The following is a 17,183-nucleotide window of genomic DNA, read 5'->3' as shown; positions in this document are numbered from 1 at the left end:
TCTGATTCCTCACTCAAATGGCATTTCTTTATTTCATCCTAATTGCCTTTAATTTCCTGTGACATTAATTTTAAATCTTATTTTTTTGCCTCCTTAGTGATCTCTAATAGCTTTGCTGCTCCTCTGTCATTTCCTAGTCTCAAATCTAATTGATTCAAGTACATGGGATCATCAATTTAGAAATCTTGTTACTACTTATTCCTTGTCAAACCCAGGTGGTGGTATTCCTACTATGCTACTTAATGAAGGTAACTGAAGTTATATAGTTGTAACTGGTGCTGCATAAATTCAAATCTGGCCTCAGACACAGACACTAGCTATGTGACCCTGGACTTAAGCCCAATTGCCTCAGCAAAAAAAAAAAATATATTGTACACATAAATAAATTTGTGTTACACAGCTGGGCCCTAAAAATCCTTTTATTTCCTCCCTTAATTGTTTACCTGTCCTTACCCCTACAAGCTGTTCTAACTTTGCTATAGCCTTCCCCTTTTCCTTAACTACCATGCCTTTTATTCTCTTTATGTATTTATATGTCCTCTTTCATTGCAGTATAAATACATAAGCCTTAAGTCCTGGTTGATTTTTATGTCCTTAACAGAAAAGAAATAAAACTTGAAAAAGCTTTTATTTTGTAGAAGACTGGAAGAGGAAGATTCCTTGGATAGATAGTGACATTTTATGAAATATAGTAGCTATAATTAGAATTTTTGAAAATTACTGTATTTATACTGTAGTGTCTTGGGATATGTTGGTAGGGTAGCAGAGATAATTTGTCTTCTTAGGACTAATGATAAAAATACTGTACTATACAAATACTGGGAGTACTTGACAAGCTTGGAAATGGATCATTCTCGTTTTCTTTCCCCCAATCTCACAATTTCACAATTCAAAATGGCTATAAAGTTGTGTCTCTGCCCCACCCCCATCCTCCTTCCCCTTAAACTGCCCCTTCCATTCTCCTTGTTTGTACATACATCTTTGTTTGTACATACAGGTTTATGGTCATAGTAAAGTATTCTGTTCTGCTGTTTCTTTTGTCTGTGCAAATTAAGTTGATATGTAGTTTTTACAATTATAAAATGTGGGTCTCCATATTTATATCTTTGAACTAATTTGTGCCCAAGAGAAAAATTGGGTGAAAAGGAATGATTATTTTTGGGACTTTATTTTTTTAAAATGTTTATTGCTTTATTTCTTGTAGAATGCCAGAAGGCTTTGGTAAAAACCCTCTACCACCAAGATGATTCTCAGTAATATGCTTGCACAACTGGTCTATCATAGTTTGAAAACTGGAGTGGGGATATATAATCCAGGGATATATAGTCTCTTTGATCCTAGATTCTAAAATTCCCGATTATTCTTTTCTTAGGAAAATGTTAGTAAATATTTGCACTAGAGAATTTTCGATTTAATATGACTTTACATTTTGTAACAGCCTCACTACATTTTGTAATGGCCTCATTTTTCCAAATCATGCTTAAATGCTTTGTGTAACCTGTCATGCTTTGGGGAAACCTTCAAGAAACTTACATAGCATTATTTTAAAACATAAAACATAGCATATGTGAGGTTTGAGTGGTGAGTTATTTTCAAAAGGGTTATTTGAACTTAGATTTACAATGAAAGCTAAGAACCCTATCACTATGTGATAGAAGGGACTCTTGAATGTTCTGAGAAGATTAGACTTCTCAGTTTTAATGAACAAACTTTTTATATGGAATTATTATAATGATTATTTAAGGGTAAGTTTTTACTTAAGTTTTAAGCAGCTGACAAATTTCAAGTTCTGCATTAGAAATGGTTCTTAGTTAAGAACAGGCTTCATGGCTGGCAGTTCTCATAGCTTCCTTAAACTCCACATATATTGACCTTTTTGTAAGCTGAGATACTCTTTCTGACCAATGTTTTTGTTCCCTAGATTCCCTTTAACATCTTGATCATAGCTGACTTTCACTTCATCTAGTCTAGTTACTACAGATTTTATGTGGGAGTATCACCTCCTTTTGGCTTATCTTTTTTTTCTGTTCCCCATCTTCTCTAATAGTGGAGTAGACTATATACAGGGCTCAGCTTTTCTTCCAACCTATTCATCCTATAACTGCCAGGCATTAAGGCAAAAGCCAGAATCACCCAGTGTCATTGACAAATTAATTCCTTTAAAATTTAAGTATATAAGATTTTTCTTACCTTTGTATCTATATTAATATTTTACTTTCTGTGAAAATGTTTGATAAGGTAATTTGAACCCAGCTCTTAATCCCCAGATCATCTTTTTTATTTCCTTCTGTTAAGATATGCAATCTTTAAGGTAGGCTTATGTTATGTTATAACATAAATTTTTATCACTGTAGTCATAATAACCAGCCACTGGGTTCATTTCAGCAAAATTCTGTGCAATAAAAACAATTTGATATTATAGTATTTCTCTTTATATAGGTTTAAATCTTTTTGAACAATATTTTAAAATTCTTTATTATATCTTTGAACCTAATGATAAAAATCCATTCTCTTTTGGGGCCTTTTTTTTTTTTTAAGTAAATCCTAACAGGCTCCAGAGAATTGTATAGCCACACCCCTGGTTTCATCCTAATTGTCATTTTACTTTCATGTGGACCTATATGCCCGAAGAGATTGAACTATCAATTTAGGAATTAGGCTAGAATGATGGAACATCAGTTTAACTTTTTTTCTGTTAATTGTCTTTTACCCTGGTTTGACTAGATGACAAACTTTTCTTGACAGACTAGGGAAAGTCATAAACTTGCAGGTCACAAAAAGTTGTTAACAATGATCTTAGCCGAAGTCTAGAAATTGCTGTTTGTGAAAATTGCCGTGGAAAATGGGCCTGAGATATAAGAAATGTTGGCTTTTAGCTTCCTAGAGTTATTATAAAGTTAGATCCATTGTGTTTTCTATTTGTGAAACAATTTGTTATGAACTTTTTTAACACTTCATTTATTTCTATAGATCTCAAATATACAAAAGTCTTACAATATGGCGGACATTGACAAGTAAGTAATTTGGTTCTTTGTATTATAAAAGAAGTTGGCTTTTTATTATAGTAGTAGTGTATGAATACCATTTTGGGAAAATGGCTAATTGTTAGTATCTGCTCATTTAAGTTTTGAGTAAGTATATGACTTTTATTGTAAGTACTAAGTTAATAATGCTAATTTAATTTATGATGCTAAGTTAATAAGCTTAGCAGATAGTAGGGACTTAATGAATATTGATCTAATCAACTAATTAATTGAATAATTAATATTCATTAAATTAATTTGGTATTTTCCTGAGATTTTTTTTTTTTTTTTTTTTTAAATATCAAGCCTGATAGTTTACCACTTCTTGTGGTAAACAAAAAATTGCTTTATTTTCCCATTTCTTGGGGATTTGATTGCTGTTGTTCTATTAGAATTCTCCAAGACAATAGAGGTGAAAAAATTCTCCCTATACACACCACTTGGTTGGCTTCAGCTAGTTTTCCATCTATGTCCCAGAGTAGATTATTTTAGGGTTTAGTCAAAACTACAAGACATTAAAAAAATTGAAAACCTGGTTTCAAGAATCTCGCAATACTGGAGTGGACTGTTGATTTTTATGATACCTACAATGGCAGTATTAAAATTTCAATGGTGCAGAGACTTACTAATATCTCTTGTAAACATAGACATCTCCTTTTCATCCTTTTATCTTCCTGATTTAAAAATTGAAAAAGGTTGTGAGATATCTTAAGGTGGTGAGATACTTCAAGGATATTTTGTTTATTCTATGTTATGGACTAGTCTTAACAGTGATTAGAAAAAAGTTGCCCTGCACCAAGAGTTCTTAACCTTTTTGTGTGTCATGAATTCCTTAGCCATCCCTACTTTTATAAGTGTTTTAAACTGATAAAATCCATAGGATTACAAAGTAAATGGATTAAACATATTATTTAAAAATAGTTCATAGCCATGTTAAATTTATCCGTGGTTTAGAAATTGTATCATAGCCTCTTGGCCAGTCCCCCTTCATAGATTCCCCTTCAGCATTTGCTCAAGATTGGGGAGACAGAATTCTTTTTTTCAAATAGTTTTCTTTCTTTATTTTCCTTTTTCTTTTCTTTCTTTCTTTCTTTTTTTTTTTTTTTTTTTACACAATAGTAAACAACAACCAATGATTTTTTAAACCTAACAAATTTGCGTTTGGCACAAAACAGAATTTTGGATCATCTTATAAGTTGTGTATCATTTTAAAAAATATATTTAGTGTAGGGGAAATGAATTGTTGAGGTTTTTCTTTCTCACTTCATGTAAATGTTAATCTTCCAATTGTTAATTATAGCAAAGAAACTGAACTTGACCAACAAGATATGGAAGATGTTGAAGAAGTGGAAGAAGAAGAAACTGGTGAAGATGCAAATAGCAAAGGTAAATGCCTTTGTCTGTTGTCTGATACCTGTATGTGTGTAACACATGCGCTTTCTCATGCGTGCATATGTTTGCTCTTTTGTCTTGTTTGGGAATGTATAATTTTCATGAGTACAAAGAGGAATTGGGGAATTCCCTCTATCAGTGTAGGTTGACACCCACTCTACAGCTTCCTTTAAAGGAGAAATCAAATCCTCCATAAAGAGTATATTTGCTGAGGCAATTGGGATTAAGTGATTTGCCCAGGGTCACATCAGCTAGGAAGTATTAAGTGTCTTTAAGGCCAGATTCGAACTCAGATCTCACTGCACTATTCACTATTATATTATATATAATATTATATGCACTATTCACTGTGCACCACCTAGCTACTACCCTGTAAAGATGAGTTTTTAAAAACAAATGTGTTGCAGTTAGGATAAGAATACATTCTGAATACATTTTGCTGCTTTAATTTCTAAATTCATATAGGCAATTATTAGTAAAATTCAAACTTTAAATCAACACTTTGCTGTTTAGAACAATGTGGTAATACTATGTGGTAACTTTGCCAGGATTTAGGACAGCTTTTCTCCATTGTGCTTTTCTATAACCTACTGTTCTTTCTTTCTTTTTTTCTTTCTTTCTTTCTTTCTTTCTTTCTTTCTTTCTTTCTTTCTTTCTTTCTTTCTTTCTTTCTTTCTTTCTTTCTTTCTTTCTTTCTTTCTTTCTTTCTTTCTTTCTTTCTTTCTTTCTTTCTTTCTTTCTTTCTTTCTTTCTTTCTTTCTTTCTTTCTTTCTTTTTTTGCTAAGCTTAGATCTCTTAAACCACAGATTTGTAGGAAATGTGACTACAATTTTTTCAAAAATTCTTTCAATTTAGCTCGTCAGTTGACTGTTCAGATGATGCAGAATCCTCAAATTCTTGCAGCTCTTCAAGAAAGATTGGATGGTTTAGTGGGAACATCAACTGGATACATTGAAAGGTAGAGATCCTGTTTTATAATAAGTAATTTTTAGACTATAGGTGTGCCTTTAAGGATTCCAAATAGCAGGGTAGTCTTACAAAGTTGATTTTTACTCATACCTCTAGTGTAAGGTCAGAAATTTTAAAAATTGTCACTTTAAATAACTTAGCATTAATATTGGCCATCTTTATTTTGGATTTTAGTATGTAGGATCTGAGATCAAGAAATGTAAGGATGGAAAAAGACTTAAGTGATCTAGTCCCTCACTTTAGACAAACTGAGGCTAATGAAGTTAAATGATTTTTCTGAAGGCCACCTAACTAGTTTGTGGCAGAGGTGAAAATGAAAGATCCACTGAGTCCAGTGAGTGTTACTATATAGCTCTGTCTTTGTCTCATTTGTGGGGTGGGATTAGAGGTGATATGTTTTGTCTTTCCTCTGAGACAGAATGTTAGGGTAGCTATGAACTGAAAGGGGAACTTATCTTGATAATGGAAAGGAGAACTAGGAAAGACTTGGTTTTTATATGTTTACTTAATAATTTTACTTATATCAATTTGTTAAATTTAAAGCCCAATTCATGTATGATTGACCAAATGTCACTAAAGTCATATGTCAGTGTGAAAATTAGAAAGTGTCTATGAAATGTAACTATTTTGAAAGAAAATAGAAACATTCTTTAATTACATTGATTAGTGGAAACCCTCTTTTAATTACTGATTCATGATAGTCAATTATAATTTTTTAAAATTGTATTTAGTTGCTCTGAAACTTCTTTTTTGAAAAATCAGTTGCTTAGCATTCTGTTGAGCTAAATCAATTACAAAACATTATTCCATCTTGTTTAGAGGAACCTTGTAAATAAGAGTCCTTGGGGGGGGGGGTAAGAGTTGATTCTTATGGATTGCTAAACTGCTAAATTTTTTTTGGTCTGATTTATCAGTAAAATAAAGGAACTCACATAATGATAAATTCTCTTTAAATATTTCAGTTTGCCAAAAGTAGTTAAGCGACGTGTGAATGCTCTCAAAAACCTTCAGGTGAAATGTGCACAGATAGAAGCAAAGTTCTATGAGGAAGTTCATGCTCTTGAAAGAAAATATGCTGTTCTTTACCAACCACTTTTTGATAAGGTGATGTACCCTATCATATCTTACCCAAAGTGTATTAGTTTTAAAAAGTAGAAATGTGGCTTCAATTAAAGTGAACAGAATAAATGTTTTAGTTTCTTGACCTAATGTTGAAATGGTTATTTAATATTGGTAAAAGGGTAAAATGGTTTATCTTGATTTAGTGAGTTCAGAAAGGAAGAATCCCTAATTTGGGAGGTTTTGCTTGACAGAAATAGAGGATTTTGTCAAGTAGTTTTAGATAGAAGCTAATAAAAAGTTTAATCTTTTCAGAGAAGTGAAATCATCAATGCAATTTATGAACCTACAGAGGAAGAATGTGAATGGAAACCAGATGATGATGAAGAGATTTCAGTGAGTACTTTTTGTTATAATTGTACAACTTTTAATCATTAAGGTAATTTAAACAAAATGAAATAGGGATTTTAGGAAGTTTTGTTTTTGATCCATTTAGATTTTACTATATTTGATGGCTAAAAGCTACTTTGCTCCGTGTTTAATTGACTGAATTAATATGACATGATTTCATAAAATAATAATTTAATATGACATGATAGGTAGTGAGACAGAAATGGTACAGTACAAAACTATCACTGTACATGTTATATTTTTTTGGTGGTTGGGACAAAAACGAAAAACCTGAAAGTAAAAGTGATCCAGAATAAGTAAATTAACACTTTTATTTTTTCAAGGAGGAAATGAAAGAGAAGGCTAAGCTTGAAGAGGAGAAAAAAGATGAAGAAAAAGAAGATCCTAAAGGAATTCCTGAATTTTGGCTGACTGTTTTTAAAAATGTTGATTTGCTCAGTGATATGGTTCAGGTAAATGAAATCCATTGTGAAAATTGCATGAATGTTCAGATCTTTTCCTGCCTACTACTATTTATCACATTTAAATAGACATTTTGTGTTTAACTCAATGTAAAATTGGTTTTGTTTATGTATAATTTAACAGTTTAGGAAAAGTTCGTTATGACTGATTTGTTTTCACATAACATTTCAGTGTTCAATGTGATATCTCTTCTGAACATCATGACATGTAAGCCACTGTTTTAGTAAGAATTCTCATATCCTTTTTTTTTTTTTTTTCTTTCAGCAATAGTAGATTTTCAAAGTATCCGCATTGTGGTTTTCTTTAACAGTTCTCTCTTGGTCTGAGGTTCTTACACTTATAATTTCACTGGTTAAGCATTATGAAAATAATAAAAAGAATTGATAAAGAGTTGCCTTGAAAAGGGTGAAATGCCCATTTTGAAATTTTTTTTTAATTTTACTTGAAGGAACATGATGAACCTATTCTGAAGCACTTGAAAGATATTAAAGTGAAGTTCTCAGATGCTGGCCAACCTATGGTAAACAATTTAACACTAATTTGAAATTTGAAGCATGACTGTTAAATGAGATTGGAGGGTGGGGAATATATAATTAAAAGCAAGAGTCAGGATGTATGAAAAGTTCTTCTGAAAATTTAGCAAACCTAGCACCTAGTATTTGACCATTTTTAAAATTTCAAGCAAAATACAATTATGTTCACTTAGGAGGACTTTGGGTTGGCATTGCTTATTAATGCACTGTCAAATAAGTATTTATTTATTGGAGTGGAAACAAGAAATTTTAACAAATTATATCTTAATGTCTTCAACTGTCTTTAGAGTTTTACATTAGAATTTCACTTTGAACCTAATGAATATTTCACAAATGAGATGTTAACCAAGACATATCGTATGCGGTCAGAGCCAGATGATTCTGATCCCTTCTCCTTTGATGGACCAGAAATTATGAGTTGCACAGGGTGAGATTGTTTTACAATTTATGATTTATAAATATACAATTTATAAAGGAATATCTTGTTCTATGTCTATAATTGAATCGGAGCTGTTTCTAATATTGTGACATAGATTTTCTAGAATGAAAATTTTGGGAGTAGGAACAATTCTTTATTCTGTCAACATCTTAATAGTAACATAGTATATTTGTATATTTCCTTCATATTTGTATAGTCCTATATGCTTTTGCCCAGATTTTCTACATGAGGCCTTTTTAAAATCTCCCTACTCCTTTTGCCCAAATTATTTTGTATCTACATCTGCATACATGTTTTTCCCCAGTACAATTTGTAAATTCCCTGAGGGCAAGAATTTTCTTATCTTTGTGTTCCCATCAGCAGTTGGTTGGTGTATGTACAGTTCTTCCAAACATTAGATAAATTACAATTGTTAAATGAATCAATCAAATTTTGATTTCAAGTATTACAATTTGTTTTTATTTTTTAAAAAGTACCTGCTCTTAGAAGAAACATTTTGTGGACTTAAGCAAATGCCATGTTGCTCACATAAAATTCATAGCATATTTATGTTTAGTTTATATTTTTGAAGATTTTTTAAAATTAGTATTGTAATTATAATCAAAACTTATTTTTCAAAGGTGTCAGGTAGATTGGAAAAAAGGGAAAAATGTCACTTTGAAAACTATTAAGAAGAAACAAAAACACAAGGGACGTGGAACTGTTCGAACTGTGACAAAAACAGTTTCCAATGATTCTTTCTTCAATTTCTTTTCTCCTCCTGAAGGTAAACAGTTTCTCAGTTTGATATTGGGTGGATGATTGGGTAGTGGTATTCAATATAATAGTAATAATTTTTTTATTTTTCTTTCCCTCTTCTCATTTATCTGTAGTTCCTGAGAGTGGAGACTTGGTGAGTCCAGTTGGTTTCTTTAGTAATTTTTTAAAATGTAGCGATTGAAAGGCTTTGTACCAGTTTTTATATTTTTATATCCATGTTGTCTGAGATGTATTAATTTTTTCAGTGAAATGAGAATGCTTTTATGCTATGTTGCAAGGGTCACTTCCTTGGATAGAATAATATTTTCCTGTTAATGATTGCATTTACTCCTGCAGAAGTTGCTTATGCTTGGTTCTCAAAGTGCTTCTGTAGACCATATCAGTTCTGGAAGTCAGTAGTTATTCTTGGATGCTATGGTGACCCCTGCTGGATCCTGACAAAAGTTGTTTAAACAAGTTTAAACAAGAGAAAGTTGTGCCTTATTTTGTTGATTTGTTGATTATTTTAATAAGATGATGGGTTTAGTAGAAAGATTTTGAAGTGTTTTATGAACAGAATGCCTTTTTGTTGATAGTTTAATATAACTACTATTTATGTTTAGATAATTATGTTTAGTCATGACAGCATATAAAATTGCATGTTTGTTCATTTAATAATTTTCAATATTACATGTTTTAATATTTAATAATATAATTATGTAACAATATATCATATTATTACATAATTATCATTATATATTATCTTTAATATATAAAATTATATTATTTATATAATATAATATATATAATATAAAAATATATTATTATAATAAAATTATGTTAATTTAATATATAATTATCAATATATTATCATTAATGTTATGATATAACAATATATATACTCAATATTATATCATGATATATTTTTTATATTTATATATATTTATATATATATTTATTATATTTATATATATGTTATATTTACATATAACATATAAAATATATATTTAATTAAATATATTATATTATATATTATATATATATTTTTATAATATATATTTATATATAATATATTTTTTATATATGTATAATATAATGTTGATAGCATTAATTTTGTGTGTTTTCCTGTCTGATAAAATATTCTATTCATAGCAGTTGCATTTCTTTACAATATCTGTTCATTGCTTTAGCATTCTTATTTAGAATGCTTATTAATATTTAAAACGTTCAATAATGAAGGAAGTGGGGTTAACATTTGATTCTGAAATAATGTTTTTGCCTTGTTTTCTTTATGGTAAGTTTTTTTTCCAATTAGAAGATAAGAATTTTAATTTTTTTTGAGCTTAAAGTAGTTTTGAGCTTATGGTTTTGAAAACCATATCCACCAGGACTTTTTTTAAGGGTACTTTCCTGTAATCAGTCATGATCATGATAACATGATAACTTCATGTTAAGTGGCTTCTTAAACTTCTTGGTTTAACCCTAGCAGGTTAAAAGTGTGTGTGTGTGTGTGTGTGTGTGTGTGTGTGTTATGCATATATAAAAAATATATAACAAGTTTTTAATATTTTTAAAATTTAAAATTTTAAAATAATTTAAATATAATATAATTTATATATTTATCACAGCAATATTTTATTTATATTCATAATTTATATATTTAATTACATTTATTTATTTATAATTCATAACTTATGATATATAAATTATACTATAAGTTATAAATTATAAACAAACCATATATAATTGTTGTGTCATTATGACATTATGTCATAATATTTATCATATTATGTTAATATGATGTACCAAATTAACTTAATTATTGATTAATTAATAGCTATTTTATATTTAATAATGTAAACATATAATATGTATGTATAATATATGAATGTATAATATGTTATGTTATGTTTATAGTTATAAATTATAAATATAATACAAATATTTATAATAATATATAAATAATTATATATGTATAATATATATAATAGTATAATATATAAATAGTTATAAATAATGTTATAATTATAAATATATATATATTTTTTCTCCCTGCCCCCCAAATCTTTCATTATTTTCATACCTTAAACTGTCCTTTAAAAAATTTGATTCATAATTGAAGATGAAACAGGCAGATAATATATATTTTACATATATAATATATGTAAAGTATATACTTTATATATAAAGTTACATACTTTTCTTTTATACATTCTTTTATAACTCTTGAGCTACCCTGACATTTTTTGGTTTCTTATTTTTATTTAAACTGTCAAATAAATCTTAGTTAGTTAGTTAAATCTTAACTGTTATCTAATATAACTTGCTCAATTCTCTCATACTTATCTCCCCCATACTTTTTTCAGTAAAATTGTATATAAAATTCATAATTCATGCATATAAGCTAATTCTAAAATCCCAGGAAGGTTATCTCAAGGTTATCTTGAGATTTTTTTACTCTCATTCTTTCTCTTAAATCCAAGAGATCTCTGAAGAACAGAATATAGTGTCTACATTTGACATAAAATGTGAGCATATTATTTTTGTGATTTCTTGAAAACAAAAATAGTTTTTATTGTTCATTATCATAAAAGCTAAAAGCATTGGTTCAGATTATTGAATTAGAAATGTGTCATTTTTGGCTGTGTTTGGTTTTGGTTTGGTTGAAAAAATAAGCTAGGAAAAGATATATATATTATCAATATATAAACATTATATGACCGCAATCCCAATTGTATAATGATGAATTATATATATATATATATATATATATATATATATATATATATATATATATATATATATATATATATATATATATATATATATAGATGAATTAATGAATTAGTCATTTTGCTTGTAAAATGCTGTCATCTTGTACAGGATGATGATGCAGAAGCTATCCTGGCAGCAGACTTCGAAATTGGTCACTTTTTACGTGAGCGTATAGTCCCAAGATCAGTATTATACTTCACAGGAGAAGCTATTGAAGATGATGATGATGATGTAAGTGATTGTAAGAGTATTGCCTTTAGAGAGCAAGATCCTTAAATTAAATAGAAGATTGTCATCACAAAGTGACCTAGTATATTTATGGAATTTCCTTACCTCATTGACAAGAGCAGAGTTCTTGTAACTTCCGTTAGCTTTTTGGGAGGCAGCCTTCCTTTCAGTTCTGTGTTGTGTCCTTCAAAGTCTTAAATCTTTTCCTGTCAGAATCTCTCCAGCCAGCTTCAGTTTCTAGCTTCCTCTGAATCCAAAGCCTCCAGTCAGCACGAAGGTAGAATCTTGAATCCTCTTCTTCCTGAATTCTGGTTCTGAATCTCCTCCAGCTTCCCTGAAGTTCTCCTGGGATGTCTTATCCTTAAGCCAATCCAGAAAACCATTCTGGAATGGACAAAGATAATGTTTGTTAGGTCTCTTAAATGATGATTACATCATGACATTAACACAAGTGGCATGATAAATCATTAGGTTTGGATTTTAGATGTTTTTTTAACACATTAACAATATTTTGAATGTCAGTCATGCTGTTGAAAGCTGATTTTCTGAATTAGTTTTCTCATGAAGCTCATGTAGATCCTATGTATGTAGATCCTATCTGTGTTCATTATTATATAATGAAAATTATATATACATATTGTCCATATGTAGAAGATCCTATCTTCATTGTTTTTTTGATCAGTTTATTATTCTACAGTGAATAGGGATGTTGATTTTCTTAGTGTTAGAACTAGAAATGCTAGTATGCTATAAGAGATAGAATTTTGAATTAGATGGCTGGGAGGTTCATTTTAATGCTTTGGTAGTAGTTTTTATTTTGCCATATTAAATTTTTTTTTTTTCTTTTTAGTATGATGAAGAAGGTGAAGAGGCTGATGATGAGGTAATATTTACAAGATGAGACAGCTAAATTGTTATAAATAGTGTTTTGTTAAATATATAACAAATTAGCATTAAGGTTTTTGGTATAACATTTAACTTTAGCAAAAAAAGGAATGTATCTTAAAATATATGCTATAATTCTACAGGTAAAAGTATACTGTGTATATGTATATAGTAGATAAGCTGCAAAACTATCAGCAACAATGTTTTATTTAAAAATTTTGTTCTGCTGCAGGGTTATCAGCTCTTTGAAGAAGTCAAAAGCTGCAGTAAATTTTTTCAACGTTGGCTGCAGTAAATCTTTTCAATAAAAGCAGACTGGATGTGTCTCGAGTTGTGTTGGGAAATTTTCATATTAGAAGCTTTCAGATTAAATTGCATATTTCATCAAAGTCTTGTAATGATGAAAACTTGTTGACCTATACTATAATTTAGATACCTACATTATGAAATTTCTTCTACTGTACCTACTTCATGGATGCATTTTGAACTTTAATATAGGAAGGGGAAGAAGAAGCTGATGAGGAAAATGATCCAGAATATGATCCGAAGGTGAGAGAAGGAAATAATACTTTTCAAAAATGTATCACTTTTGATATTTTTCATTTTAATACTTTTCTGATATCAAAGACGATGAGATTTTTAAAGATAACCATGATACTGAGTATAAAACTACAACTTTCTGGGATATTTCTTGTAAAAAGTTCCGTCTAGATTTTTAGCATTCACTCTTGCATAAACTTGTTCAAACATGTGCAAAAATGTATTTTCACATTCACACCTGTACAAGAAAAAATCAGATCAAAATCAGAGGCAAACAACAAAAAAGGTATTGTGATCCACATTCAGTCCCCATAGTACTTTCTGACAAATTCAGTACCCTGAACAATAATTGTTGAAAAGAGCCAAGTCCATCACAGTTGATCATCACATTTTATTGTCTCTTATTATTATTTTTATTATTATTATTTTATTGTTCACTTCACTTAGCATCAATCTCTCCAGATCTTTCTGAAATGAAAATTTCTTAGGGAACAGTCATTACAGGGAACAGGCATTCATACACCATAACTTATTCAGCCAACTAATTAATGGGCAGTTTTTTGCACATGTCTCTTTGAGATACATTTGAGATACAGATGCGGATCTGGATATACAGTTTTCTGTATTCTGGATATACAGATCAGGGGATCAATTTTATAGGTTTATAATATAATATAATAATATAATAGTTATATAGGGCATGTAATAATGCCAATAATAATATATATATATAATGTGTATAATGTATCAAATTGATAATTAATTTATATTTAAATATAAATAAATATATATGTATTCCTCCCCCCGTCATTATTTTCATATCCTTAAACTGTCCTTAAAAAAATTGATTCATAATTGAAGATGAAACACAAGATATTATTTAATTTTACATATATTACATATATACATACATATATATTATAATATATTACATATATACATACATATATATTACATATATACTATACATATATAATGTTATACATATGCATATGCATATATACATATATATTATGTTATACATATGCATATGTAAATATATAATATATGATGGTTACATAATAATATATACTAAATATTAATATTAAATACTAAATATTAATATTAAATTATATAATATATAATTTTATATTATATATTAAAATATTTTATTATATATAAAAATATTTTATGTTATATATTAAAATTATACATTACAATATAATAATAAGTAATAATTACAAATAATAAACTTCTCCAGAATCAACCTTATTAATCTTATTTGCCCTTGCAACTTACTTCATTTTTGTTTTTTTTAATCTGTTATTGAAATTATGGCAAAATTAAAAAAAATTTCTCCTTTCAATCTTCCAATAAATAAAATAAAAAAAAATAAAATTTTGAATTCAGTGAGCAAAGTGATAACCTAAGGTTTGGGTGAATTAGGACTGCCTGTTAAGTCCTAAATCACTTTTTTTTTTTTTTTTTTTTTTTTGAATTGTACTTTTTCAACCTTGAATTGGAAGAACTACCTGGGAACTACAAAGAACTTCTGAAAATGACATTGATTGCTGTTTTCTGTCTTCTTTCACAGAAAGATCCAAACCCAGCCGAGTGCAAGCAGCAGTGAGCAGTGTGTGCTGTGGCCTTGAGGATTACTGCACTGTCCCAGCCTAAACACAACTAGTAGTTATTTACAGCCTTATGTTTTGTATTTTCTTGGTAGAATCAAGTAAACAATTTTTGTTAAAAAAGGAAAAAAAAGAAAAAATGAACGTTTAAGAACCAGTTCAAACTCTATAGGTTCATTCTACCTAGCATTTAATAGAATGCAGTGAATCCCCTAACGCATGTCCATTGCTACATAGTTTGGTTCTTATGAAGTCTTTTGTCATGTAGCTATTAGACTACAGCTGCGAAAATTATCCAAACTGTTGAGACCAATATTGGAAAAAAGAAATCTTCTGAAGAACCAACCAAAGTATTTTTTCAGCCCAGTGGGTTTAAGAATGGGTTTAAGTCTGCTTGCACTAGCTGTGCCTTCATTACTTTGTTAGAGAAATGCAGTGACTTGTACTAACTAGGAGACAAAGCATTTTGAAATTTGATTTGAGAAGAGACTAGTATACGGTTAAGAATTTCCAGTAAGACCACATCTAATGTTAACTGTCTGCTTGTTTATGGACTTTTGTATTTTAATGTGATATAGTGATTTACAAAGAAACTCAGTCATTCTATTAAGGTTATTGTTTACCACTGGGGTGTGAATAAAACCTAGTATTTTCAGAAGTTAGTGTCCTCTTCTACTTGTGTCCATTCAAACATCTTTCCTTTGGTATTGTGGTATACGCTCATTGAAAGTGATCACTTATACCACTTATATTACAAATTCTTTTGTTTCAAGATAAAGATAAAGATTTCAAGATAAATCGCCAAGTAGAATGTTAGTCCTCATGGAGGTCTTAATTTGACAAGTTTGGAAGTTTTACAGTTTTAACTAATGGACATTATTTGACAGAAGGGACTAGACTTTAAAAAGCAGTCTTAGATTTAACAATGTGTGTGAATGAAGAACCAGTTGAAACCAGGGAGTGTCTATCCCAATTCTCATTGCTTAATGTGAGTATATTTACTCATACCTATATTTAAATGGGTAGTATTGTTTACTTACCTACCTCACAAGTGTTGAGGCTGAAGTTACATTATATAAAAATTGTTCTTGGTCATTAAAAGGTCAGACATTTTAAACTTTATTGTGTATGTGTTATTTAGTTCATTTTGTTTGAACTAGGGTTGTAATTTTCAGACTGGAAAACTTGTGGCAGGTCTTTGTGGCTCCTCTGGACTGTATGAAAGCATCTGAGGATTCTGGATTTAATGTCATTAATTCATTCTTTTTCCAAGAATGAACTTCAAGAAAGTTGAGAAAGAGCCATTCTAAAATACCTCAGGCTAATTACTGTTAAATTTTTTTTTTTTGGGGGGGGGAGTGTTATTTAAAGCTTGATAGTGAAGTTGATCTTGTGAATTTCAAAAAAGGAGAAGGCCAAGAATTTAAAATAAGTCATTCTTAGAAATGTTATAACTTCTCTCAGCATGACTTGGGGGGTAATATGCAGAAAACACTTTGTTTGCATCATGCCATCTATTTTTCAGTTCAGAACATTTTAATTATAACTTCTGGAAATCCTTAACTGAACACAAATACTGTATGAAATGATCTTTAATTTAAATCTCTTATTTGTTTTTACTGTCAGGTCAATTTTAGTGATAAATTTGATCTCGCTTTTTTTCCTCTTTTGATCACATTTCTTCCTGCCTTTTTTTTTTTTTTTCTTCCCCAAACAGGTAGAATCCCATTTGAGTGAACTTTAAAGAAAATTATAATTGCTGTTTTATAGTTATAATTGCTGTTTCTAAAAAGAAACTGCTAAAAATGGTTATTTACTTTTAGTTATATGCCACATTTGCGTAGTGACCAAATAATGGAGGTGTTCTAAAGGAAACATTCCTAAATTCACTGGGACATGTGAGGGTAAATAATATCCTTCTGCTGAAATTATATTTGAATGTATTCAAAGATAATTAATAAATTTTGACACTTTTTTTCTATATTTTCTATATTTGTTTTCTATATTGAGAAAGGGATGTGGTGGAAATAGTTTCCTGGCTTCTTATTTACTTAAACTAGGAAGGCCTACAAAATGTTAGAGCTTCTAAATTGATTTGTGAACTGCCATAGTTCATTAT

The 17,183-nt window shown here is 29.3% G+C and overlaps 1 protein-coding gene across 13 annotated transcripts in view; it reads left to right on the top strand.

The window, feature by feature from the left end:
- The window catches only part of NAP1L1 (nucleosome assembly protein 1 like 1), a 37,507-nt gene extending 21,323 nt beyond the window's left edge, over nt 1–16,184 (top strand). For 2 of the 13 annotated variants that reach the window (XM_074270803.1, XM_074270804.1), the window contains exons 2-16: nt 98–248; nt 2,971–3,014; nt 4,324–4,409; nt 5,271–5,373; nt 6,347–6,488; nt 6,759–6,839; nt 7,178–7,306; nt 7,765–7,836; nt 8,137–8,276; nt 8,909–9,054; nt 9,161–9,180; nt 11,910–12,032; nt 12,880–12,912; nt 13,413–13,463; nt 15,028–16,184. In XM_074270803.1, the coding sequence (XP_074126904.1) occupies nt 243–248; nt 2,971–3,014; nt 4,324–4,409; nt 5,271–5,373; nt 6,347–6,488; nt 6,759–6,839; nt 7,178–7,306; nt 7,765–7,836; nt 8,137–8,276; nt 8,909–9,054; nt 9,161–9,180; nt 11,910–12,032; nt 12,880–12,912; nt 13,413–13,463; nt 15,028–15,063 (1,212 nt within the window). In that variant the 5' untranslated portion in view covers nt 98–242 and the 3' untranslated portion in view covers nt 15,064–16,184. Of the gene's footprint in view, nt 1–97; nt 249–2,970; nt 3,015–4,323; nt 4,410–5,270; nt 5,374–6,346; nt 6,489–6,758; nt 6,840–7,177; nt 7,307–7,764; nt 7,837–8,136; nt 8,277–8,908; nt 9,082–9,160; nt 9,181–11,909; nt 12,033–12,879; nt 12,913–13,146; nt 13,464–15,027 lie in introns of all 13 variants that reach the window. The other 11 variants (XR_012482633.1, XR_012482634.1, XM_074270806.1 and 8 more) reach the window with 9 other exon arrangements.
- The last annotated feature ends 999 nt before the right edge of the window (nt 16,185–17,183 follow it).

Source organism: Sminthopsis crassicaudata, chromosome 5, assembly GCF_048593235.1.
Source record: "Sminthopsis crassicaudata isolate SCR6 chromosome 5, ASM4859323v1, whole genome shotgun sequence".
Taxonomy (NCBI): Eukaryota; Metazoa; Chordata; class Mammalia; order Dasyuromorphia; family Dasyuridae; genus Sminthopsis; species Sminthopsis crassicaudata.
This window is presented reverse-complemented; position numbering and strand designations above follow the sequence as displayed.